General features: G+C 42.4%; 2 protein-coding genes and 1 long non-coding RNA gene across 8 annotated transcripts in view; 1 reads left to right on the forward strand and 2 right to left on the reverse strand.

Moving 5' to 3' along the window:
• Nucleotides 1-884, reverse strand: part of Nfxl1 (nuclear transcription factor, X-box binding like 1) — a 36,521-nt gene extending 35,637 nt beyond the window's left edge. For 2 of the 3 annotated variants that reach the window (XM_013121048.3, XM_040747171.1), the window contains exons 1-2: nucleotides 775-884; nucleotides 209-448 (exon numbers count right to left, since the gene is read on the reverse strand). In XM_013121048.3, coding sequence (XP_012976502.1) covers nucleotides 209-446 — 238 coding nt within the window. In that variant the 5' untranslated portion in view covers nucleotides 447-448; nucleotides 775-884. The remainder of the gene's footprint in view (nucleotides 1-208; nucleotides 449-774) is intronic. The other variant, XM_013121051.3, reaches the window with a different exon arrangement.
• On the forward strand, nucleotides 446-26,221 carry LOC110342878. Of its 4 annotated transcripts, XR_005877776.1 has the most exons (4): nucleotides 446-1,181; nucleotides 6,188-6,262; nucleotides 24,179-24,316; nucleotides 25,148-26,221. It is a non-coding gene; the product is annotated as an uncharacterized LOC110342878 (long non-coding RNA). The 4 variants fall into 4 exon arrangements; XR_002385053.2 differs by having other exon boundaries at nucleotides 24,179-26,221; XR_005877774.1 differs by lacking the exons at nucleotides 24,179-24,316; nucleotides 25,148-26,221 and adding an exon at nucleotides 8,353-9,305.
• Nucleotides 14,619-27,536, reverse strand: Cnga1 (cyclic nucleotide gated channel subunit alpha 1). The gene is made up of 8 exons (XM_013121024.3): nucleotides 27,430-27,536; nucleotides 26,621-26,716; nucleotides 25,158-25,220; nucleotides 21,493-21,534; nucleotides 21,297-21,404; nucleotides 19,908-20,015; nucleotides 18,567-18,673; nucleotides 14,619-16,382 (listed from the first exon to the last, which is right to left on the reverse strand). Exons 1-8 carry the CDS (start codon nucleotides 27,534-27,536, stop codon nucleotides 14,968-14,970), a joined length of 2,046 nt encoding a protein of 681 aa, XP_012976478.1. The 3' UTR covers nucleotides 14,619-14,967.
• Between the last annotated feature and the right edge of the window lie 275 nt (nucleotides 27,537-27,811).

Genomic DNA, 27,811 nt, shown 5'->3' on the forward strand with positions numbered 1-27,811 from the left:
CGGAAGAGTATGGCCAGAGAACAACCGCAACACCACTTAAAATGAAGATCAAAGAGATGATGTGGAACTCTGCCTGAGTCTGAGAAGGTCACATACTAAACTCCCTGAACAGTTTTTTAAAAAGTGAATGAGACCACGAGGGCACTGGGAAACACCGACAGGAGGTATCAGAGCCTGGCGAGCTTGGAATGACTCAAGCCATCCTCACCGCTGGCCCCCGGAGTCTGCGGGGCTTCGCCTCCCGCTGATGGCTGCCTGCGACCTGCAGCGCCCAGGGTCGTTGCTCCGCCGGGGCGGGGGACCGAGGGCACCGCGCTCCGGGACCCTTTGGCTGGTCCTCCTCCTGCGCCGCCAAGAGGGACTCCATTTCCTGAGGAGGGGACTGGGGCGGCCCGTCCTCGGGCTCGGCCTCGGCCAGAGGCCACCTGGCGCCAAGAAGCGTCCATCCCTGCAGAGGAGAGATAAAGGAGAAGGAGCGTGAGAGGGGGGTCCGAGGCAGCGGGCGGCTGCTGAGGAACCCGCCAGGTCGGGCCTGGGTGCAGACGGACCCCGCCACCAGGAGACCCGGTCTGAGGAGGTCGCGGCCCGGTGTCTCCCGAGGGCGAGTCCCTGCCGAACCCGAGCTGGAGCGACGGGCGAGGAGGAAGAGGGCTGGGAGCAGAAATTAACCGCGCAGCCACGAGGACCCCCCCACTCAGGACGGGACGCGCCAGCCCACGGGAAATCCTCCTCAGCCTCAGGAGAAGTGCGGTGGGGAGAGAAGCGAGGACTGACCCTGCGGCCCCGGCCGCGAACCAACTGCTGGGGTGGACCACGCCGAAAGCTACGTCTCCTTACCGACGGCGCCCACCGCCAGCGACTACAACTCCCAGAAGCCTCCGCCCGCGGACCGCAGAATGCGTGGTAGCGCCGCCGCTTTCTTATCCGGGAAGCGGCTAAGGAATCCTTAGCGCGCATGCGCCCACGGGGGGTGTGTGTGTGAGGTTTCTTCCTAGTCTTTGGGAACTATGTTTCCCAGCGTGCTCTGGGGCTCGTGGAAGGTGCACGCCTTCACTGGTGAGCGTCCCGGGAGCGTTCTCATGCATTATTAGCAGGCGCTCCCCGGAAATCGGCGGCGTGTCAGGATTCAGCCAGTTGACCTAAAGTTGTCTTCGCCATGGTCTTGCTACTTGCAGGTGACGGTAAGATTCTCGTCCTGGAAGTTCTTACAAAGAAGATACTGTGGTCGCCGTGGGAAACTGGGTCAGGCAAGCTAGCGAAGTAGCTTGAGTCGAGAAAGGTCCCTTGTGAACGACCAAAGAAATCAAACGCCTGTTATTACCGTCTTTACTAGTTTAACGAGCGTTCCCCTGGAGACGTCTTATTTTACCTTCAAGACTGCTCCCTCAAGTATGTTTCATTAAGGAAAATAACTGAGAGCCAAGAGCTAATCTTTAGACTGTACTGAGTATGCAATAACACATGTATAGATTACAGAAATTGATTTAGTGCTCCGTCTGGGACCGAGCAGAATTTTGGTTGATATTTGGGATTATGCAATCGTTAAATTACCCTCCAACTTAATTAATTCCCCAGCATTTACAACAAGCATCTAATAGATGCCATTTAATGGGTCCAGTAGTGCACAAAATATTTACACATATGTTGCATTTGTATATATATGTATTTACACATATTTAAATTTTTCATGTATAATATGTCGAGATGAATCACAGGGATATATTTAAAAGTATGTATTAAAGTAACAGTAGTTGCAGTTCCATTGTTACGAACTTGTTGAGCAAGTGTGAGAAGGTAGATTACTGCTCACTTCTGGTGGAATTAAGACTTCGTCTGTGAAGATTAGTTACCCTGGTTGTGGAAACGTTTTGTACTGATACGAGGAATGCTTCACAGACATGTACAGACATGATAACTCCTCACTTATGTATTTGTGACTTGCACCATTCACTAAATGTGCATAATTCCTCCAGTTTTAAAACATTCCAAACTAAGTCTAGAGAAATAATATTCCTTGATAAGCCTGTTGCCCAGCCATTTGACAATGCAATTTGACTGCCGTAGTGACATATTGTCCTTATTTGGATTTGTTTTGCCAGAGTTTCTATACTCAATTCTTCAAACGTAGTTATCTTTTACATGTACATCTTTACTTAAACACTGCCAGTTATGAATGTCTTGCCTATCTCTTCATGGTCCAATATATATGTCCTGTGACCCTGACATCCTGAGTGTCATTTTACATTGTCTCAATAGAAGGTGCTAGGGAGACATTGCAGGTATGGTGGGTTCCTGGTGTTGTATGGAGGTGGTTGCCCAGCAGCAGATCACTCACTTGCAGCTCTGCCCGGCCTGACAATACATTTCCTTTAACTCAGAAACTGGTCGAAAGTCCTTCTTTTCCCGTTCACACCTGATCCACCACTCTCTTTACTACCGATGCTTCTCCTGGCTCTGTGCTTGGTACCGAATCCACTGCAGATCAGGTACAGCCCACTGGATTCTAAGGTCCCCACTCAGCACTCCCACTCCCCCACTTGCCATCATTTTGAAGGGACCAGTCCCTGCTCCCCGTTTTAGCAGCATGACAGGCTATTGTGTGCTTTTCTGACCTTGCCTCTCTTGTCCTGGTCACTGGGAGGTCAGGAGCCAATCAGAAGTTAGCTGGCAGGGCTGTGCTTTGTGGCTCTGGGTGTGCTTTACAGACTAGTGCACAACAGTGATGAGCATAGCAACCACCCTGGGAGGGTCTATGGGCCATAACAACCAGTTGACCAATCAACACAGAGCAGGTTGTCCAAGCCTGGACGTGCACCAATCCTGAGACTGTTGCGTACCCCAAGACAGTCCCTTACGCTGCCCTATAAGATCCCCACTTGGTACACTCCTCCACTGCTGGTGGGAATGCCAACTTGTGCAGCCACTTTGGAGATCAGTATGGAGATTCCTCAGAAAAATGGAAATCAGTCTACTGCAAGATCCAGCAATTCCACTCTTAGGCATATAAACAAAAGATGTACCCTCATACAATAAGGACATCTGCTTGACTGTGTTCATAGCAGCATTATTTGTAATTGCCAGAACCTGGAAAGAACCTAGATGCCCCTCAACTGAAAAGTGGATAGAGAAAATGTGAAACATTTACACAATGGAGTATTACTCAGAAGAAAAAAAATGGAATATTGAAATTTGCAGGCAAATGGATGGCACTAGAAGAAACCATCCCGAGTGAGGTATCCCAGTCACAAAAAGACAAACATGGTACCTACTCACTCATATATGGATTTTAGACATGGAGGAGGGCATTGCCAGCCCACAATCCCACCGCCAGAGAGTCTGGGGTGCAGGGAAGACCCTAAGAGATATGCATGGTAACCCAGAGAAGGGTTAGGGGATGCAATCTCCTAATTAGATTGGGGAGGGAGAGAAGGGGAGGGCAGAAGGAGATGGGAGAAAGAGAGGGAGAGAAGAGGAGGAGAGAGGACAACACGGGAGAGCAGGAAGGTTGAGCCAGGGTAAAAATAGAGCAGAAACGGATGGGAAATATCAGAAAAGAGGGAGCCATTGTAAGTTGGAGGAGAGATCTGGCACTAGTAAGATCTTCACAGATCTTCAGGAATGACACCAACTGGCATTAAGGCTACCTAAATGCCCTCACATGATGGTGAGAATGATGGCTGCCTTATATGCCATCCTAGAACTCTCATCCAGTGGCTGATGGAGACGGAGGCAGACACCCACAGCTGTGAACCGAATTGAACTCCTGGAGCCCAGTTGCAAAGAGGAGTGATGACCAAGGGAATCGGGATCGGGCTGTCGAGGCCCACAGGGGCAGCTGACCTAAACAAGGGGCATCACATGGACCCCAGACTGATGATTGGAGGGCCAGCATGGGACTGATCCAGACATCCTCCCACTGAACCTGGGTGACAGAGAGGAGGCCTTGGCAATCTGTGGGGCCTTGGAGAGTGGAGCAGTATTTATTCCTGGCATACAGAGGGACTCTGGGAACCCATACCACGTGGAGGGATGCTCTCCCAGCCTGCACACATGGGGAAGAGCCTAGGCCCTTCCTGGGATGATGTGACAGTCTCTGAAAATCCCTCATGGAGGCCCTTGCCCTCCCTGGGGAGCGGAGGGAGAATAAAGTGGGGGATAAGGAGTTGGGAGTATTGGGGGATAGGGGAGGAGGGGAGGGAGAGGGAACTGAAAGTGACATGCGTAAAAAGTTAAATAAAAAAAAATGGAAAAAAAGCAAAATCAGAAAATAAAAAGCAGTTTTATTTTCTGGTGGTTTAAAAAAAAGATCCCCACTTGGTGGTTTCTCGGGGGGTCTTTTCTCCAGCCATCCTCTGCCTTAATGAATGAAAGGACCGAGCTAATGGAGTTAGCTTATTAAACAACTATAATGAAAGACTCTTTGCTTTTGCATGGACATGGACCTCTTAGTGATTTGGGGGTTCAGAATTTGGGCACAACAATTTGCCCTTGTTAGCACTCCAAAAGCTTACTCCCTGCTTTCCCTGTAGACTGGCTCTGTAAAGAACAGACCGCCCATCTCTTCTGTTATCCTTTGTGCAAAACTATACTATTATGATTCGGCACTGGTGGGACCTTTGCAGGAAGGCCCATGTAGGGTGAGGACAAACACTCCATGCAAGCAGTGGTTACTTGGGAAGTTGTATTGGAGGGAGGAAAGGGAGGAGAGGAAGAGAGGGAAGAGAGAGAGAGAGAGAAGAAAGGGAGAGGCAAAGACCTTGCCTCTTCAGAGGAACCATGGGAAAGAAAGAGCAGTAGTGGGCAGAGCTTGTCTCTTAACTTTAGTGCCTGTATACAGAGACAGGGTACTGCCTGCCATACATACAGGAGCAATGCACTAGGCCAGGTCTGCAAGCAGCTGGGCCAAGGTGTGCCTGGATGCTAACATATACCATTTCTGATAAGATCTGGATTCCAGTGTTGCAAAGAGTCACTTCGTGTTTCCGTTGGTAGTCTCCTTCAGCTTTCTAATACAATATACAGCATCTGGAGATGTGTAACAGATGTGTAGAGTACCGCCCTAGTTTGCAGGAGGCCTCATACTGATAAGATCACCAGCACCACAATAAAACAAGAAAGCAAAATAAAGCAACTTCCTTATGATCATTCCTTTATTAGAATTTTAAAATTCTTTATATTAAACTTAACCCACTATGTGTTTTCTAGTCCCATCTGGGTCTACAATGATAATGACACTATATATGTTATACCAATGCGTTATCAACTAGGCATACACAAACTTGCCGCTGCCCCTTGGGGACCTGGCATACATGACAGGCAGTACCCTGGCTCTGTAAGCAGGTGCAAAAGTCCTTTTAAGAGGCAAGCTCCGCCCACTGCTGCTGTCTGCCACTTCTTCTGAGGAGGTAGATCCCTAACTGTCTCTCTCCCCTCTCTCTCTTCTCTTATTCCCTTCCCCCAATACACATTCCACATAAGTCCTGCCTAATGGCAGTTTATCATTCACCTGCCATGGAACTGACTAAAGATCCCATCTCATTCTGTATTCATAACACAATGTCCCTTCAAATTCCAATGCAGCCCAATGAAACTAGGGGCAGGAAAGAAAGTGTTATGAAGGAAATAAAAGATAATATGTGTCTTAGTTATTGTTCTTATTGTGGCTGTGACCAAGCCACCGTGTAAGAGAAAGCATCTAATTGAGAGCTGGCTTACAGTTTCAGGGATTTAGTTCATTGTCATCATGGCAGGAAAGGCTGAAAGGGTTATAGCCTGAGACTGGTATGGCTTCTGAAACCTCAAAATCTACTCACAGTGACACACTTCCTCCAGCAGGGCCACACCTGTTCTAACAAGGCCACACCTCCTAATCCTCTAATTCTTTCCATACTTCCACTCCCTGGGGACTGTGTTCAAATATATAGCCTGTGGGGTCATTCTCATTCAAATTTTCCATTCAAGGAAACATTAGAAACAGTTCACCCATAGATGGGGCAGAGAATAATTAGAAACATTAAGTAGCCAGGTTGATTTTTCAGATCAGGCTAAAATGCGTGTAACTCTAGGAAACAACTTGCTGTTCTTAGTAATGCTCAGAATTATGGTATTTCAAAGTATTTATAATGTGTATGTTATGGGAATGAAATAATTTTAACAAAACAACTAACATTTTGCTATTTCTTTAAAGAATTTCATATCAGAAATATACCAAAATTTCATCATATTTTGAGGAAACTGTCTGACTCCTGACTCCATTTTGAAGGTAGGAGCCATTATGCTGTATTTCTAAAACAAAACAAAACAAAATCTATTTATTGTGAGAGTTGAGTTGCTCTGTTTCCCTGAACCTGATCTTCTTCTGAAACCCATGACCATTATTTGTTTTGGTGAATACCCTCACCCTCCCTGACCCCTCCCTAATCACATAGTAGGTGACCATATGATTTTTTAAGGTTTTTTTGTATTTCCTTATTGCCCCATTGTTTCCCTTCTGTAAAACTACTTGTGATTTTATTCCTTAAAAGGGGCCCCCAAGAGGTGGATTGTAACACAAATAATAAAAACCCAGAGACTGATATTGGGGTTCAAGCTGAAGATCAGAGAGGCAAAGCAGCCAGCCACTAGCTCTTACCTCTACCTCAGACTGAAATGAGTAATCCTGTCTCCCTGAATCCTCAGAGTCGATGCTTTCCCTGTCTGGAAACTGAATCCCATGTGAGACCCTTTGCTTCTTTTATCCTTCCCTAGTGATAGGATTAAAGGGGTTGTTGTGCCCAAATTCTGAACCCCCAAAATCACCAAGAGACCCATTCTGATGCTCTGTGTTGATTGGTCAACTGGTTGTTATGGCCCATAGGCCCTCCCAGGGTGGTTGCTATGCTCATCACTGTTGTGCACTTGTCTGTAAAGCACACCCAGAGCCATAAAGCACAGCACCACCAGCTAACTTCTGATTGGCTCCTGACCTCCCAGTGACCAGGACAAGAGAGGCAAGGTCAGAAAAGCACACGATAGCCTGTCATGGCTGCTAAAACGGGGAGCAGGGACAATTCAGTCTTCTCGTCAAGGATTCAAATGAAGCAGAAACATCTGCCTTCTTCCTTTGCTACCAAACCACCAAATCTATGGGGGCATTAATCCATATAGAATTACACATATGTAGTATATCCCATAATGAAGACTATGTTGAACCTGCATCTTTTGCTGCCAGGTCTAACTGTACAAGTAAGTTTTGATGAGTAAAACAAGTAAGTGAAAGAAAGTCTATGACTGCTGAAATGTGCCCTGAGAAGACTGAAGAGTGTGCTTGCCTCATTCCTCCTTTCGTGTCAAAAGTGTGAACAGATGGCAGGAGCGGGATCCTCTTCTCAGACTGTAGGGTGATTTTAGGAGTGGAGGCCAATCATACCTAAGCTAGCAGAGAGAAGGGGCTTGATTCCGAGGGATTCCATTCAGCAAAATGTTATGGCAGTCCTCACATGCCTCTCTCTGAATTTCAGTATGAAATACAAATATAAAATGTGTCCTGTGTAAAATGTAAGTTCCTGGATTTACTAAGCCATTGTTGTCTTGGTTTGGCAGTTGAACCTAATGCTAGAGTAATACTATATCCAAAGTATCTAGTTTTGAGATACAAATAAAGTTGATGATTCATTTCAACATTTTAAACACAGACTTTTAATTACATTTTTAACAAGAGAAGTAGGAGCTACGGTAATTGCACAGCAGATAAAGTGCTTATGCAAATATGTGAACCTGAGTTTGATCTCCAGCACTTACAACTAAAAAGTTAGGCACAAAGGGCATGTGTGTAATCCCAGCCCTAGAGAGGAGAGACAGTGGATCCCCATGGCTTGCTGCTTAGCTAATCTGATAAAAATAAATGCAATAGCAGCAAATTTCAGATTACTTTATTGTAGTACATGTCTTTGATCATTTTACATACATTATGTTCTTTGGGCATTTGTTTAACTGAATTGAATAAAATATGCAATTAGATCTACTAATATTAGTATCTTTGCAAACTAAAGAGCTAAGAGTGCTTTGTTGGGGCTGGAGAGATGGATCAGCGGTTTAGAGCATGGATTGCTCTTCCAGAGGACCCCGGTTCAATTCCCACAGCTCACAGCTATCTGTTATTCCAGTTCTAGAGGATCCAGTGACCTCACACAGAATATACATAGGCAAAACACCAGCTCACAATAAATAAATAAATCTTTTTTTTTAAAGAGTGCCTTGTTACATTTAAAATAGATGGGAAGTTATATCCCACCGTAGAGAACTGTTGGCACGTGTGGTCAGATGTTCACAGTCTAGGTGCCATATGGACTCATCTGTCCATTTTTCTCGGAGACTAAGCAGCGAAGTCAACAAGGAAGAACCTGGTACACCACAGACCTTCATATCACCACATACCTGTGCTCCTCAGCATCAGGAATCTTTGTGACAAACCAAAGAACTAACACAAGTAATGTCTTGGACCAAGTCCAGTGACAGAAGCTGAACCCAGATAAAGCAAAACTGAGCCTAATTGGAAAGAGGAGAAACTGGCAATCTGACGAGATATCCAATATCAACCGTTTTGAAGAGCCAACACTGTCAGGCTGGTGGGTAATTCTCTGATAAATTGATATTTTTCAGAAGCTGCAAAGGAATGTTAGTGAAAAAATGCATTCCTTCACCTCCTAACTAGTTGGGAAGACAAAAGCCAGACATAAATATAATTCTAGAAAACATCATCTCAAAATCACCCAGCATAGACTCTTGATAAGCCTGAAGTAGAAACATGCAGATGACTGCTACATTGTCACTAAGCAGAAATCCATAAACATCTTTGGAGGAAGCAATCAAGTCCAACTGCAAAGACACACAAACATTGAATCTGTGTCAAAAGTCCAGGCTCAGCCACTAAACTAGCTGTGCAGGTTCTTAAATAATTCTCCCGTTCCTTTTCTCTTTTCTTTTCTTTCAAAATAAATCACCTACACCGATAGTGAGAGTGATTGTCACAGAGATGTACCTAGCTTTGCCAAAGCTCAGCATTAATATTAATTGGCTTCATATTTTCCCTTTTATTTTTTTTGCATACCAATCCCAGTTCAGATTTTTTAAAAAGATGTAAAGCAGCCCATACAATTAAAGCTTTATGCATTTGTCACCTTCTTTCCAGCCTACTGTCATCTGTCCCCAATAGAAGAAGTAGCCACTACTCTGGTTTCTGCTGTCTACTACACCTTTGGCTATCACTAAACATTAAGATCATACTATAAATATGTGTATAATAAATTATGCATAATAAATTCAAATTGTGTTTGCAATTTTATATCGACAGCATTGTATGTTCATGGAAAAGTATTGATCCATGTGAAGTGGTGTGGTGATTTGAAAGAAATTGGTCCCCCCAAGGGGAGTGGCACTATTAGGAGGTGTGTCATTGTGGGGGGAGGCTTTGAGGTTTTCTATGCTCTGAATACTGCCCAGGGTGACTGTCAGTCAACTTCCTGTCTCCCAAGTGCTGTGATTAAAGGCATGCACCACCACTGCACAGCATAAATAAATATTTTTAAGCACTATCAGAAGATCAGATATTTATTTTTTAAAGATGTATTTATCATGCATACAGTGTTCTGCCAGCATGTATGCCTGTGCACCAGAAGAGGGGCACCAGATCTCATTACAGGTGATTGTGAGCCGCCATGTGGTTGCTGGGAATTGAACTCAGGACCTCTGGAAGAGCAGCCAGTGCTCTTAGTCTCTGACCCATCTCTCCAGCCCAAGATCATATATTTTTGGCACACTAAGAAAATAGCTGTCTGGAAGTGTGGTGGTTTGAATAAAAGGGCCCCCCCCATAGGATCATAAGGAGTGATTCTATTAGGAGGCATGGCCTTGTTGGAGTAGGTGTGGCCTTGTTGGGGGAAGTTTGTCACTGGAGATAGGCTACCAGGTTTTGGAAGCTCAAGCCAGATCCAATCTGGATTTAGAACTCTCAGCTACCTCTCCAGCACCATGTCTGCCTGTGCACTGCCATGCTTCCTGCCATGATATCAATGGACTATTCTGAACTGTAAGCCAACTCCAGTTAAATGTTTTCCTTTATAAGGGTTGCTGTGATCATTGTGTCTCTTCACAGCAATAAAACCCTAAGACAGGGAGTTTCAAGTACTTCATAATGATGGATGGCTCTCTGCTGGATCACATGATGCAAGAAACCAGCACCACCACTTGGGTTAAGAATGCCAGTTAATCCCACACCTTTAATCCCAGCACTTGGGAGGCAGAGGCAGGTGGATCTCTATGAGTTCAAGACTAGCCTGGTCTACAAGAGCTAGTTCCAGGATAGGCTCCAAAGCTGCACAGAGAAACCCTGTCTCGAAAAACCAAAAAAAAGAAGAAGAGGAAGAGGAGGAAGCAGCAGCAGCCCAATCCTCTGACCTCTCTTCTTCTTCCAAAGGTGAGGGAAGCCAGAACCCTGGACTGTCCACAGACTACATCATCACTCTCCAATAAAGCATTTGACTCAATTTTGCCTTGTGCTCCACAGTTTTGCCATCATCCTCTACTTAAAGTTTCCCTTGCTCATATGTCCTAGATAGGGTTATTATTGCTGTAATGAAACACCATGACCAAAGCAATTTAGGGAGAAAAGGGCTTATTTGGCCTACTCATCCATGCCACTGTTCATTATGCAGTGGTTCTCAGCCTATGGGTTGTGACCCTTTCGGGGGTTGCATATCAGATATCCTGCAAATCTGATACTTACAATTCAAAACATTAGCAAAATTACAGTTTTGAAGTAATAAAGAAATAATTTTATGGTGTCACCAGAACACAAGGAACTGTATTAAAGGGCCATGGCATTAGAAAAGGTTGAGAACCAGACATTATCAAAGAAGTCAGGACAGGAACTCAAGCAGGGCAGGAACGTGGAAACAGGAACTGCTGCAAAGTTCACAGAGGCATGCACATTATTTGCTTGCTTGTCATGGCTTGCTCAGCCTGCTTTCTTTTAGAACCTATGACCACCAGCCCAGGGATAGCACCACCCACAATGACTGGACCCTCCCATCAATTACTAATTAGGAAAATGCCCTATTGGCTTACGTATAGCCCAATCTTACGAAGGCATTTTCTCAACCAAGGTTCCCTCCTCTCAGATCACTACATCTTGTGTCACGTGTACATAAAACTAGGAAGAACATCATCCTTATGGACCATCTACTATCACAGGCTAAACACACCATTGCACTGTCTTTGACATTTCACAGAAACGTGTATGCATAGCATCAACTCTGCTTCCCATGTTTATTGAACATCCTTCACATGCAGAGCACTTAACTCAGCTGAGGACATGATTTAGTTGTGGTGAGATCTTGCTTGTACAAATAAAAGCCTTTCTGAGGGTCAGAGAATGGAGCTTGCTACTAGCTAACCATAGAGGTCTGGAGGTCTGCACAGGAAGTGAGGTAGCTTGGCAGAAATATGAAATTGTGCACTTGTCTGCTGAGATGCTAAGGAGGTAAGGTGTGCCATGGCTTGCTCCTTCTCTCTGATCTCTCAGCATTCCCCTCTGTATATGTACTGACCTCTAGAACTCTATGGTTAGCTAGTGGCAAGTGTCATTCTCTGACCCTCAGACAGGCTTTACTTGTACAAGCAAGATATTACCACATGTAGTCTCTCACCAAAGCATTGGTAACATGACTAGGAAAGAAAACTAAGCAGTAATCATTAGGAAACAGTTATTGTATGGTGAGACAATATTGAAAATTCTAGCTAGACTCTTCAAATCTTCAAAATGCAAACCAGCAGCATTGTTTCAATATGGTTTGCAGATCTTCCAGATAGTACTTACTGCCAGTTTTTTTAAGATTTATTTTTATTTGTGTATATATGTGTGCCTGCATGAGTTTATGTGCACCACATGCATGCAGGTGCCCACAAAGGTCAGAAGGCGTCAGATAAGCTGCAACTGGAGCACAGTTATAAGCTCCTGATGTGGGTCCTAGGAATTGAACGTAGGTCCTCTGCAAGAGCAGCAAGAGCTCTTAAACCACTGAGGCATCTCTGTTTCCCTATTGCCAGATTTTTTGAGGAAAACCAGATACCATACATATAGAGGTTGTGGCTGTGTAACCTAAGGGCTTCTCGATGTGTTTCTGTGATGACTATTTTGCCTTTTATTTTTAGTTGTTTAGTAAGTCGTATAGATTACATTTTTTCTCATCAGTAAAGCTGAGGCAAAAGTGGGCGGGTGGACTATGACATTTTTCTTCCCTTCCTTTTTATTTAATTTGTAGTAAATTGTTTCATTTTTATTAACTGATTCCTTCAGTTCAGCATGGCAATGTTGATATTACATGACATAGAATCCATATGTTATGATGATTTAAAAAATCACAAGGCATTTTCCAAGGCTTTGAGTAGCCATGGGAGCTTATCTTGGCCTACCAGACAAAACTAAGAGGTGGTGACAAGTAGGACAACATCTTGTACGTGGCTTTCTGAACAAAAGCAAGTCAAGTAACAGTAGACTAGCATAGTGAGTCCTGACACTTTTGGTTCCCACCTATGGCAGAAGGAATGTATCCATTAATGATTCCGCTCCTGACTTCTGTATAAACATGATTTGCATGTATTAATAAGGAACCTAGATAAATTCATCATTTATGTAAAATTTCTATGGTTTTTAAAATATGAAGTAACTTGTGAAGGTATGAGTTGTTTGGTATCAATGGATCAAAGTTTGGGGACTGGTGTTTGGCTGTGGTGTCCCCTATTGTCTTAGGTGTTTGAGTACTTGGTCTCCAGTTGGTGACACTGTTAGGGATCTTGGGGAGGTACAGTCTTGCTGGAGGAAATGTGTTACTGGAGGCAGGCTTCTAGGTTTCAAAAGTCTGGCACCATTCCTAGTTTGCTCTCTCAGCTTCTTGTTTGTGGTTTGGGCTTTTAGCTGTTTCTGCTGCCATGCCTGATTGCTGCCCTGATCCCCTGTTGTGATGTTGAGGGACTCTTATACCTCTGGAACTATAAGCCCAAATAAACCCTTCCTTCTAAAAGTTGCCATGGTCATTTGCCATGACCTGCATTGCTTAGGGATTGACCTAACTGAAGCAACAGGGAATGAGGAAGAGACACACATACAGAAAAGCTGGGATTGTGTGGACTGTTCACTCTGATGGAAATGCACCAGCATCAACCCAAAAACTCAATGCATTTGTTTTATACACCTGAATTGAGAAGGTGGTTTCATTGTGCATAGCTGAACAAGGAGGCAAGCTTAGCTAGTCTCTGTTAGTCTCTGTAGCAAAACTCTGTAGGAGAGCAGAGCCCTCTCCCTAGAGGAGCCATAAAAAAATAATTGTGTAATTCCTTACCTCAAGCTATTGACCAGATATCTATCAGCAGTCCATGGAAGCATCCGCTTGAGATTGTAGGTAGCCAAATAAAACTTTGGAGTTATCTAGCCCAGATAAGACTCAAAAGCATCCTTTCGCCCTGATGTTGACAGTGCTTCTCAGGAGCTAACTTAAGCAAGGAATGCAGCAATGCAGTGCTCATTCCTATCCCACCACATGAAGAGAAGGAGGATAAGTAGAGAGAGGAGGAGAAAGAGGAAGAGGGGAAGGAGGAAGAGAGGAATGGTGATGACTTGTTTCAGGCAATAACTTGGTTATACATATTACATATGTATGATGTACCTACCTGAGGACCAATACGTTTCCTCTGTTGTGAAGAAACATATGCTGGCTGATACTGAAGGGGCAAGAAAAATTAGAAGGGAAATGTAGGACTGCAGAGGTACAGTGTATAGGTTAAAGGATTGTTTCCTCCTCATTCTCCCCCTTCTCCTCTTCTCTTCTCACCTCTGCTCTCTAATGCTAGCAGTAGAACCCAGGGCCTTGTACTCACTAAACAAGCACTCTGTCACTGCAGCAAAACCTTGCTGTTCTGCATTTCCAGGAAGCTTCTTACTGGCCCATAGAACATTCAGGTCTCCTTTTCTGACATGACACTTGCCCTGGTTAATCATCCAACAGTATTGCACTTGTCCATTTTTCTTACTTAGTTCTAAGGACAGAAAAGGAAGATAACAGCCAATGTTATCAAGCCTTAATACTCTGAGAACTCCTTAAATTTAGCATTAAAAGATTCCTACATCATCTTGTGATGTCAATAAACATTGTAATACTTGTGTGCACATATATTTTCTTATCATAAAATCTGATTTATTATGCCTCTATCAGTAAGAAGTTACCCTCAGCCGGGCATTGGTGGCTCACACCTTTAATACCAGCACTCCGGAGGCAGAGGCAGGTGGATCTCTGTGAGTTCGAGGCCAGCCTGGTCTACAGAGTGAGTTCCAGGACAGCCTCCTCCAAAACAATACAAAGAAACCCTGTCTCAGAAAACAAAACAAAAACAAACAAACAAAGAAGTTACCCTCAATCACCCTTCCAGACTTATATTACCACAAAGTCAAGTATCCTTAAAGTGAAAGAAACTCTGCAAGATGCTACTTATTCCCTTCTTAGTCACTAAATAAACCACATTTACTCTGGTTTTGTGATCAATTTCACTTTATTGCATTCTAATTCTTTATAAAACAGTACCTCAAACACAGTGCACACAGTTACACTGAATACACCTGAGTCAACAATGCAAGTGACTTGACAGTAAGACATACCGATTCACAAAGATTAGTACAGAAAAAGAGCATCTGTGAGGAAAAAAAGCAGGTCCTGACACAGGTAATCAGTTCATGTCCTTGCACACGACCCATTGTGAAAAAACAATCCCAGGGTTAGATGTTTCTTTAATTGTGGTACTACACATCATCCATCCACACACATTGTTCTGTTAGAAAAATTTCCCAAATGAATCTGTTTTCCAGTTTTCTTCAGTTGTCTCTGGTCAAGTGCTCAAAAAGATTCTGAGATGTGCATGTTTCCACTGGTGTCCAGCTTTTCAGTCCCGTGGAGACTCTGTGAGCTCACTCTCTCCTCCAGGTTCCTCAAGAGCTGAAAATTCTGTTTCAATAAGTGGTTTCAGAAATTTCTCCACTTTGGTTAATCTTTGCTTTAGTTTCTGCTGCATCGACTCATATTCAGCCAAGATGCGGGCAAATCGTGTTTGCAGGAGGTCGACTGACCCCTCCATTCGTGTGACCTTCTCTTCCAGGTCTTTAGGGTCGCTGCCCAGATTTGCAATGTTTACATCCAGTAGACCATCTTTCATTAAGATCTGCCTCCCTTTCTCCTCCAGCATAGTTTTGGCATCTGGGTACTCTGTCAGAGCTTCCATGAGGTCGTCTTTCGAGAGGCAGAACAGGTCTGAGTAACCAATGCTTTTAATATTGGCTGTCCTGCGGTTGCCAGCCTTGCTGCCTTTGATATTGAGAATGCTGATCTCACCAAAGTAGCTGCCATCACTCAACACCACAAACTGTGTGATTCCATCATCGGCTACCACAGCAAGTTTGCCTTCTTTGATGATGTACATCTCTCGCCCAATGTCCCCTTTCTTGCATATATAATCTCCAGGGCTGTACACCTGGGGTTGTAGTTTCAACACCAACTCCACCAATAGACCAGCTTCACAGTCAGCAAAGATGCGTACCTTTTTTAATGTGTCTAAGTGAACGTTGATAGCAATTTCTGCCCTTAGTTTGTCAGGCAGGTATCTTAAGACCTCTTTCTCATCAACTGTCTTTTTGTTGGTCCACAGGTAATCGAACCATTTAATAACCCTCTTTTCCATATCTTTGCTCACATTTCGGAAATTCATGTATTGTTTGATAGCATCAACTCTTGCTTGAAATTCTGCCCTGGCTGCATTCATATTGGAAATCATGGAACCTATGTTACCGACAATGGTGGCAAAAATCAAAACTCCAATTAAGAAGTCAACTACCACAAAGACGTACTCAGAATCCAGCACAGGAGGTGGAGTTTCACCAATGGTTGTCAGAGTCAGTGTAGACCAATAAAGGCTATAGACATATTTTCTAGCCAAACGACCAAACTCAGGATCATTAACATCAGGGTAGACCCATGTGTCATTCCCAAATCCAATAGCCTTCGAGATGGAGTAGTACACACAAGCATTCCAGTGGATAATAATGACAATGTACATGACGAGGTTGGAAATCCTAAAGATGTTCGGATAGTTGGTCCTTGTTTCTGTTCGCTGGAAGAACTCAAACATTCGAGAGATCCTTAACAGCCGGTTTAATCTAATTTCTGGATAGTTCCACCCCATCTTGAAATATAGCAGATCTGTTGGTACCACTGACAGAACATCAAGTTTAAACTGCAAGTTTTCTTTATACTTCTCTATGAGTTTTATCTTGTCTTTCACTAGCAATCCTTGTTCCAGATAACCTACAATAGAAAAGAGAAAAGCCCGACTGTTTCTCTTTGCTCTGCCACTGTGATTTTTTTCTATAGTAACTATTAGCTTTGATTGGGGCAAAATAAGAATACTTTTAAATAAGTATATCTTTAGTTATACAATAACTCCTAAAACCAATCCTATGTGCGGTTATAGAAGAGTCTATTGTAGAAATAGAAAAATGACACTTTTTAATGTAAAAGTAATATACAGATAGATAAATAGGTAGATATATAGAATGATTGATTAATTGATTAATATATGATTTTACCCACTTGGGTAAAATCATTTCTTTGATGAACTACATTCATATTCTACAGTATAATTATAAGTTACACATATGATTCCTGTCCTCAATTTCTGTTATACCACTATTAAAATCCTTATGATTTCCTGAGAAACCAAAATATTAGCTGTATCTTTTGTTCTGATATTTGGACTTGGCCTCAACTCCTGATGCAGAATTCCAGAGTGCTTTGAGTTCCTTGCTTAGTAAGAGTGTCTTTGTTCTATGAGGCAACTTTTTGTAGGCTCCTAGATGGCACTGGTCACCAAAAATACTATGTTTACAAATGACATTTTCAACCTCCATCCCTACTTCCTCCAGGGAAAGAGGTTCTGGAGAGGAACTTAATATTCTGTTACCACTATATGACAAAGCCTTCCATTAAAAATAATTGGCTTTGGTGGTGAGAGACCATCCAAGTGAGAGAGCAAATGTAGGGTATTAGAAGAATGTCATAACCCAACTCCACGAGGATAAAATCTCCTGCTCTCAAGCCCTTCCACACTTGTCCTCTGTACCTCTGCATCTGCCTTTTCATCTATACCTTTTATCACATCCTTTATTAATAGAATAAACTATCAAATGTGGTTTGGGGTGGTTCAGTGAGCCATGCTAGCCAATAGGTCCTAAGAAGGGATTATGGGAGCCCTAATGTATAGCTATTTGATCAGAAACACAAGTTGAGTCGTGTCCCTGATATCTGAATTCAGGAAGAGCCTCATGAGACCCAGCCCTTAATTTGCATGGTCTGACTAACTCTGGTTAGCTTTAGAACCAATGAAATTGTAGCTGGTGTTGCAGATGTTTAATAGCTCAGGCTACTCCTTGGCAGACTTCTAGGCCTGCTCTCGGAGTATGAGCGCCTGCCCTGTTATCTCACTGTTTGCATCATCATGGTTTTCACATTCAGTGTCAAATATGAATGTCTTTTCAGACTGCATTTTCACTTCTTACTCTTGTCCGCCAGGCTGCCCTTCATCACCTAGGATCTTCTCTTCTGGGCTGTGTTGAAGCCTTGTATGAGGAAGAGAGTTTGTTTCTTCTCCTACAGCGGAGAAGCTGCAAGCAAGCTCTGGCAACTGAGCACTGCGCCGACATTTAGGGAGCAATGTAGTCAGACTTTCGGTGTCCTACCAGCCAGTTCCCAATAATTATAAAAGATCAGCCAATAACTTAGGCTTGCTTGCTTTGAAAACGTAAATTAACCAAGACTCTTCTTTGTGCCTTTTAAAGTACCTCCATGTATGGCAGCAATTGCCCTTTACCCACTGAGACTGACTATATTTTAGTTACTTATTCTTCTGCCTAGCATAAACCCAGTGACTAGGATAATGGAGGAAAACTACTAATCCACACTCAGAAATTACTTAGAGTTCGCTGTTCTTCCAGGGAACGTGAATTCAATCCCCAGCACCCACATGGCAACGCATAACAGTCTGTAACTCTATATCAAGGAGATCTGACACCCTCTTCTGGCCATCTTGGGTACTGTATGCACATAGTACACAGACATACAGCAGGCACAGCACCCCTATACACAAAATAAAAATAAAGGTTAAAAAAAGCCGGGCATTGGTACCACATGCCTTTAATCCCAGCATGTGGGAGGCAGAGGCAGGCGGGTCTCTGAGTTCGAGGCCAGCCTGATCTACAGAGGGAGTTCCAGGACAGCCTCCAATACAGAAAAACTCTATCTCGAAAAACCAAAAAATAAAAAAATAAAGGTTAAAAAAAATTAAGGTGTCCTAGCAGTGAGTGGGAACATGCCACTGGTGTTTTCATCTGAGGTTGTGAGTTTACCTGGAAGAACAGTTAGGTATGGAAATTTTATTATATGGTAGAGATAAAAGCAAGAAATTTCAGAAGGCCTGAAGCAGGGCACACCTACCTGTCCTTGTTCGTACAAACATATCAACAAGGTAGACTATATCTGATACGTAATCAAAAATGAGCCAGTATCCTAGGTAATCAGACTGAAGTTCATCAAAGCATGCTCTGTAAAAGAAAACAATGTACCAATAAAACAAAGGGAAGACTAATTGAAATAAAAAGCCCTTTGTGTATATGTTTTAATGGTGAGAAATAAATATGCTAAAGAAGCGTCTTTAGAAAACATTTCATCAATCACAGCTTTCCAAAATCCTTCCTTTGATGGTTGTAATTTGTTCCCTCATACTTCTCAATTCTAACATCTTTTCCATCAATACTAGTTGGGCTTGTATAGACATCAGATAAGAATTAACTGTGTGTGATTGCTCATGCCTTTAATCCTAGCGCTTGGGAAGCAGAGGAGGATCTCTAAGTTTAAGGCCAGCCTGATCTACAGAGAGGGTTCCAGGACAGCCAGAGCCACACAGAGAAATCCCTTGGCAAACAACAACAACAAAGAATAAGTTGTTTCAGCTGGGAAGATACTCCCATTGGTAAGGTGTTTGCTGTGTAAGCATGAGGATCTGAGTTCAGGCCTCAGAACCCACGTTAGCAACAGCAACATCAACAACAAAACTGCTGCGTTGGCACATGCTTGTCATCCTAGCTCTAGAGAAGCAGAGAGGAGCGTACCCCCATGTTTCACTGTCCAGCCAGCCTAGTCTTATTGGCAAATTCCAGGTCAGTGAGAGACTATCTCAAAATACAAGGTAGATAGCATCCTGAGGACACACAAGGCTGACTTCTGGTCTCTATACACACACACACACACACACACACACACACACACACACACACACACGCCTGTGCACCCTCACACACATACCCCACATATATGCATAAAATAATAAAGGGCTTAAAGCTAAAGTCAAATCTCACTGGGTGAAACTCAGTGATCACAAAGTTTGTAATCCCTATCTGTAGCCAAAAGCTTCCTACCCTTGAACAACTGAGATGTTTCTAAAAGAATACCAGATCTTTCATTGTTTTCCATATGGACAACATTTTTCTTCTGATAGGCCAAGAATTATAGTTTCTCTCAATGTCTGAATTCCATGATGGGACAATCAGAAGTTTGAAAGAACCCTTGTACTCTCATCCCCATCCCGTCCCAGGAATGTATGTCTAAGTACATTGAGAATCAAAGGCATCCTCAGGAAAACGCACTGAAAATCAGCCAGCCACTTTTTCCTACATGTTGTAGAGGAAAAGAAGTTTGCCCCAAAGAGCCCTGGGTCAAGGTATGTTGGTGGTAGACTTCTAAGTGTGTTGATATCCACAAGAAAATATGAATATAAACCTTGCAATAATCATCGTCCAGTTGTACATCACAGGTAAAGTGATACAAAACAGCCAGTTGTAGTATGTGTTTCCTGAAGGATCAATAACCACAACTTCTTTCTTCTCCCTAGCAATAATTAGAAATAAAGAGGAAAATTATTAAAAAACAGGAGTGTTTGTATTTACCATATCAAACATGGTTATATCCATCACCCGTGATTAATATAGTAGAAGATGGATCCCCTTGACTTAGGAAGATTAGCTCAATAGTTATATTCACCATAAAAAACTGGTTAGTGAGGGATGAATAGATATTTAAATCAGAAGTCTTATGTAGAACCATATGGTAGAATTTTACAAAAGTCCTATATTTACTCCAATGGTGCATTCAGTTCTAACCCCCAACCACTGAGTGCAAATAGTGACACAAATTACTGGAAACTGTAGAGTTCCCAACAATCCTAAGGTTAATGTTGATAGAATGGTGACTTTGCCATCAATTCCCTTCCCCTATCAGGAAGCAAATTGGCCATGAACTACATACACTGTTTGGGGAATGGGTGTGATTCAGTGACTCATCTGTAGAGAAAGGCAGTGCAACACAATTTAGTATAGTACATACTGAAATGTTTTCAGGAATGATCTTTGAGAGAGGTAGGAGAGGGCATAAAGAATAAAGGGATGAAACGCATGACCAGATAGACATTTTTAAATGTTCTGGTGCCAAGCCTGTATCTTTAAGAATTTTTTTCCTTACACAAGCTCCAGCAATTTTCAGAACAGGCACACAAAGTTGAATGATTATTTGATAACTTGTTTTGTATAAATAAGTTCAGAGAACAAGTAATCTTTGGTAAGTTTTTTTCTTTAAAAACTTTGCAAATATGACTGTGCCTTACTCTTGGGAAATTCTAGATTTCAGTTGTCTGCTTGGAAAGGAGTTCCTCAAGAGCCAGCATCTGGAATGCACTGTGCTGTTGTCAAAGCATCGTGGCTTTGAGACACTTGACAGACAGTAGTGACTGCTCCAAAATGTTAATGAGATTACAAAGTTTTTATTTTTGTCTTTTCAGACTGATGAGTTCCTAGGAACCCAAGGATCATTAACCTGAATATTTAGTGGGAAGTTCTTCCTCAGCGATGCTTGTGAGAGAGAATTAGCCAGTGCAGCAAAAATCCTTAGTTAGAAAATTCATACTTGCTAGTTTTTGGGTACCTAGAAGAAAGTTTTCAATCTCTTTTGATAGCAGTTTATACAAAATGTTTGTTCTTAAGTATGTAAGGACATTTGTCTTTACCTGGGCCTCTTTGCTACAAAGCATTTTCTATGCTTTGGGAATTTTTTCCTATGCCTAAAACCCATTACAAGTTTATGCCTGTTTTCAAGGCCAGTAAAAAAAATATTTACTCTTCTTTCTTATCTTTGCTTTTATCTTCCTTTTTCTTCTCTCTTTCCTTTTCCTTCTTCTTTTTCTTCTCTGGGTCCTTCTTATTTTCATGTTTATCATCTGCCTTGCTGGAAAAGTTGAGTACATATTGTTACCATATGCAAATAATACAAGGCAGAGAAACATATAGGGGCATTCATGCAAAGTCTGGCTTACCTCTTCTTTTCCTTTTTCTTTTTCTTTTTTTCTTTTGGGTCTCTAAAGAAAAACAGCATCTATCACATAATCGCATTACTTTAACCTCAGTTTCTTTCTACTTTCCTCTCCATTGAGCAAGGATTCTCAGCCTTGCACACAAAGTTCTGCCACAACACTCAGAAACCAAAAGGGTGTCTAAAATCAAACAGGTATCCAGACAGATGAGCCAGACATGTCCAGGTTAACGGAAAACAAAAGTCAAAAAGGACAGACTAAATAAATTATTTAAAGAAATTCACTAATTAAGAAATAACAGTCTCCGAATGAACATACTTCCAGATTTCTAGTATATAAAAGTAATGTCTTTTTTTTTACTTTAAGCTTTTGATACTGTTCACATATAATCTTAATTAAAATATCAAGAATCTCAAGAAATGTCATGAATTTTTTTCAAGGAAATAATCTTGATGACAGCATTTTTCCATGAGTAGTAAAAAGACTTTTGGTCATTCAGTCAGGTCATGAGGTTGGACAGTAATCCAGAATATGATCAAATAGTAGATCTGAGATGCAACATGGACCACAGGGAACAAGTAAGCTGCTGAGAAGGTGGATAAGCACACCGTCCCACCCCTGTCACTTACCACTAGTTCATCAGCCCCCACCCCTCATGGCCTACCTACAGTTATGTATGGAGATTTTTTAGGAGCAGCTGTTGAAGCATAGATTGTAGATAGGTTGGGTTGGCAATACCAAGTAGGCTATGTCTATACCATGAAACCATCGGCAGGTGGCACTGATATACAGTAGTGGGGTTAATCTCCCCAGTGGCACAGCTTCAAGTACCATCCAGTCACTTTCTATGAAAAAAAATATGGCTGACTTAGTATGTGAAAACTTGTAAAGGCCTTAACTGATTGGTTAAGGACCTACATGGGAAAAAAAACAATGATCAGGCAAGGTAGTTCTAGGGGAAAGGCAGACTAATAGACACATGGGCACAACGTTTGAAAATCTTTGTATCCTCTGTCAGAGAACAACCAAGTAAGACTGCATGATTCAGCTGACTGATAAATCCAGCCACCATTATGGCATCTCGAGTACTGGCCCAATGTGGGTTTGAATGCAGATTCCATGACAACAAAAATAAAGGCCATGTTTTCTCACACACAGCCTCCAGCTTACTGTGGCTGGTGTTGACCATCCAGCCTTCCAGTTACAGAACGTTTGAATTATGTAGGTAGCACTGCCATTATTATGTAAGTCCCATGCATAGCTCTTAAAGAAGTCACTTGATGGCTTGATGGCAGATTAACTTGCCGACAAAGAAAGGACATCAGATATGTTGATACTGATTTGTATTGTGGTATATATTGTTTTTTTGCTACAAACTTGACAAGTATCATTGTTTAGGTGTTTATAAAGTATGACCCACCTATACAGATTACTATGTAACATCACTTCAGGTCTACTTTATAGAAAAAGAAATGTGGCATTGGATACTGTCTTAGTTAGGGTTGCTATTGCTATGATGAACACCATGACCAAGAGCAACACAGGGAGTTTATTTGGCTTACACTTCCACATCACTGTTTGTCATCAAAGGGAATCAGGACAGGAACTCAAGCAGAGCAGGGACCTGGAGGCAGGATATGATGCAGAAGCCATGGAGTGGTGCTACTTACTGGCTTGCTTCCCATGGTTTTCTCAGCCTGCTTTTTTATAGAGCCTGTTGGGCTCCAGCACCCACGGGGTCTCTGGAGTTTCTCGTCAGCCAGTAACCACAGGTGCATCCTGTTTTCTAGTCCTGGCTTACAGCCCCGACCTTGCCCCACTGGCATCAACCTCTAATTATGACGACACGAACTCTTACACCTGGGGTTTTTCCACTGTGCTGTAAGTCTGTATATAAGGCTGCTCCCTCCTAGCACAAATGGCTGGAGAGCCCAGGACCACACGTCCAATAATGGCACCATCCATAATGGACTCCCCCCCACACACACACAACACCAATCATTGAATAAGAAAATACCCTATAGGCCAAACTTATGGAGGCGTTTTCTCAACTGAAGCTCCCTTCTTTCCAGTGACTATATAGCTTGGGTCAAGCTGACATAAAACTAGCCAGCATAAATACTGAGTTTGGAATCCAATGGTTCTATCATATGCTGCTCCACTCAGAAGTTTCTGACATATTGCAGGTATGGAGTGAGCTTCAGAAGGCACCACTGAAATGCTGCCATGGAGTGCAGATTGCTTGAAGATGAGTTACTATAATCCAGGATACTGTATGCATGAAAAAAGAATGGTCATTAGGTGGTGCTCTATGCCTATACATGAATAGAATGCACTGGTCTAGGAACCAAGGTATTTACCTAGGGGTACTTTACATAGGGAAAGTACACTCCCCATCCATGCATATCTAGGTTTTGTAGCTCTAGAGGTCCTCGTTTGATGAGACAGCAGCTACACTTCTGCCAAAGAGCACAGTTACAGTCCCATTAAACATTAATCTATGACTACTCTCTGGCCACTTTGAACTCATTGCTCCAAGAAACCAATTGGCAGAGAAAAAGAATCACCAGACTGGAAAGTTTATGATGCTGATTATCAAACGTAGGTAGTGCTGCTGTTATGCAATGAAAAGGTAGAAAAGCATCTGACAGGCACATGATCCTTTATGGTATCTTTTGGAATTCCCCAGCCCATCTTTGATAGTGAATGGACAAGGCTAGTAGCCACATCCCAAGGAAGACATGGTGAGCAGCCAAATGTCTGCATTTCCCTAGACCGGAAGAAGTTCTGCACAATGATGAAAGGGCTCTCGACCGAATAAAAGTAGGTAAGGAGTTTCTGTGTAAACCTCAAAAGCATCTAAAGTTGTCAGAGATCTTTGTGCATCCCATTGACCTTCCTCTCCCATGCTTCAGTGAGACAAAAGAACATCCAGAATCCTGGGCAAGGGCAGCCCCATAGTTTTCTATCTAAAAGAGTGGAGCTGAGCAGGTCACAGGTGGGCTGTGGGGGTACAGTTACACATAGGTTTCCCACACACCAAAAATTGGTTGCTGACAGTTCAGTTTCTCCTATCCCTTGGAAGGAAGGCCTGGAAGAAGAAAATCACCATTTTAAAACATACCTTCCAGCTTCCTAGGCCTGTCCTTAGTGAATTACTCTGTGTGACTGCAAAGGCCGGCTTCTGTCAGCTGAGTATGACACAAATTTGAAAGCATATCTATGCTCCAACACTCCCATAAAAGCAAACCTATTTTCTGAAATCACCATCTCCCTCTGCCCAATTAATTCTGCCACCCCTAACTCCCTTTCAGATGCCACTCCAAAGGACACATCCCGTAAATATTTGCACACAGACCTCTATCTCAGAGGCTGCCTCCTGAAGAATATGCCACAAGGTACATAGGTTCAGTGTTTCATGACTTCTGTCATTTGTTCTGTCCTAAGGAAGGGCAATTGCACGTCTAACATAGACCTTTTAAAAACATTCAACTAAATGAATTATATATATATGCTATTTTAATAGGAAGCAGCTGCATTTTAGCAAACATAAATAATAGAATGTCATCTCTATTAAATTAGTTCAAGTGCCAAGTATTAGCTATATCTCGAATTTAGATACTGCTAGTTTTTTACTTGCTTTCGTTTTCTTCCACAGATGTACTTACTGGTCTTTGTTGCTGCTGTTGTTAACATTAAAAAGAGCCATAGTACCTGGCAAGTACTGCTCCCTGGAAAAGGAAAAACATACAGTGAGAGCGCAATGGTCACCATGCTCATAGTTAGCAAACTGTCTTAACAAAACAAACGACTTACACTTTTCTACTCCCTACGTAACATTGCCCAGATTACTATTTTAAAAGTACAGAACTTCTGTGAAGCACAACTTGCCATAAACCAGCGCATTGAACCGAAACAGCTAGTAAATAACTATTGGTCAAGGTGCATAACAAACTTGGTATCATCTTTGGCCTTGAGTGAACCAGGATAGATAGCACTGGCATCCTCCAAAAGACCCCAGATAGTCAGCAAAAACAAAAAGAGGGGGAATAAATACTTTAAATAAATACAGTGGAAAGCTATAGTTAGTCACAGGAAGAAATAAAAAGAGGGGGAAAGATAATAAAAAGTAAAATACATTGCGTAGGATCAGAACCTCTGGTCCATACTATACCACATTCCTTCAACATTCAATGGCTTCAGGCTCTGTATTCGAACAGGATTGCTTTAGTTCCCCTATGAACATTTTATACTTTTCTAATCTCACACTGTATTTCCTGGGAGTAGGCTCTCCCAGATACAGCAGTTTAGATAATGATAGCCCACCCTCTCATATGTAGTTGTTCCAGGATCCTGAAGGATGAACTCAAAAGAAACAGGATATCAAAGGAATGTGGGGAGCCAGACACACCCAAGATTTCTAAGAGGCTCTAATGAAAAGACAAAAGAGACTTTAGTTCTCTCTCATTGTCCAGGAACAGACTTGCCAAGACAAGTCTAATACTAGAGCCAGTGCCTCATAGGAGTCAAGATCGTAATATCTGAAGACCCAACTCTTCCCGCTGGGTTGTAATTATCAGTCCTGAGACAGCTGTGTCTGTGTCCTGTGCTCTTTGTCAACAATGTCTGATTTAGCTCTCTGCTGTCCTTGGCCATTTTCTTCCTGCAAATAGTATACATAATGCTGTACTTCTTAATAAACTTGCTTGGCGTAAGTCATCAGCTTATGGAAGACCACCTGGTCCCAGTTATTGCTTTTTGTCTTCTCTATTTCTCATCTTTATTTCCCATCCCTGGCCCTCCTACTTGACGTCTCAGTGTTCAGGACCCTTATTCCTGCCTGTTCAGGTCAAAGAGAGTAATGAGGCAAGTGTCTGAGGAATAGGCAATAATGGTCTCAGGGAACATGATGTGGCATATTTATGACTGGAAACCCTGTGACCATAAATAATTAGACATCAGCAGTTTTCCAAGAGAGGACAAAGGTAAGGAACAGAAATAGCAAGGTACTCATGAGATCTTGCAAAGTATCTCATTGACAAGAGCATTTGTCAAGCCACTCTGTAGAAGGAACAGAAGTTTTTCATCCAATTTAAAAGACACATTCCGAAGGTTAGATGACCCTGCTCACCTCTGGGATGGTCCTTGCCTTCTGTGTGAGCTGTTTCTAAAGAAAGAGTCCTCACTCTCTGCTTCAGACAGAGAGGCATTGTCATCCGAAAAGGAGCTGCCATTCAAAGGGAAGCAGAGGTGAGTAGGATTGTTTTAACCATCTCAGAGGAAGGCCAAGGTGAGCCCCCACTCCATCACTTTCCACCCCTGCAGACCAAACCACATGCTTAATAAGAATGAGGAAGGAGCATAGCATTCTACAGAGTGTGTGCCCAGTGATGCTAGGAATGTATATATACTAGATCTTCCACTTCACTGTTGTTCGATGCACTGGTCGATGTCAATGTTTATCCAATAGGAACTGGGGTATCCAATTTTAGGTTATTTTATGCATGTGAGTGAGCTCTCACATCAAGATATTTCCTTCCATTAAAAGGAAATTCTATAACACACACATATTCTATTCACTTATGGGTAACTATTTTAAATTATATTGTTAGATTTCACATTCTATATACCTTCTCACATTTATGTATAGCAATGTCATCTATTTGGATTCTATATTTCCCATGGGGAAAAGTCCTACTTATGAGTAAACAAGTATTTGTCATAGTCACATCATAGATGCTTCCATAAACTACCCATCATAATATTCTTCATGTGATAGACAAGTTATGCTGTCCCAAAGTATAAATTCACTAAATTAAATAGGCTATTAATTTTAAGGATACAAATTACAAAGCTAACTTGAAATCAAACCTAGATAAGTTTAAAAAAACAACAAAAAAGTCTTGCTTTAAAAACCCGTGATAAGGTGCATAGATCCACCTGCATGCTCCATTTTCCATGCGCCGGATTTCCTCTTCAATAGCTGGTACAATCGCATTGGGGATATTTACGAAGGAGTGCCATGTACTGATAATACTCGTCTTCATGATTAATTTAATATCTGAGAAGAAACAAAACGTGTTAATAAAAAGACTTCTTTATGTTTACATGTATAATCCCAATTCACACGACAGGGGCTACGCTGTGACAAGAGAGCTTTACTGAGGAGGAAAAAGCGTTCAAGCTATGGTTCTTCAACTGAGTCACCCTCTTCCATGCCTCTGTGTCTTTGGACATGCACCCCCGAGACTGGGTCTGGGTAGGTGCTACCCATCTCTCAAGCCCAGTGCAAGGACTTCTCACCCTTAAGAAAACTGACAAC

This window comes from Mesocricetus auratus, unplaced genomic scaffold, assembly GCF_017639785.1.
Source record: "Mesocricetus auratus isolate SY011 unplaced genomic scaffold, BCM_Maur_2.0 Super-Scaffold_100006, whole genome shotgun sequence".
Lineage (NCBI taxonomy): Eukaryota > Metazoa > Chordata > Mammalia > Rodentia > Cricetidae > Mesocricetus > Mesocricetus auratus.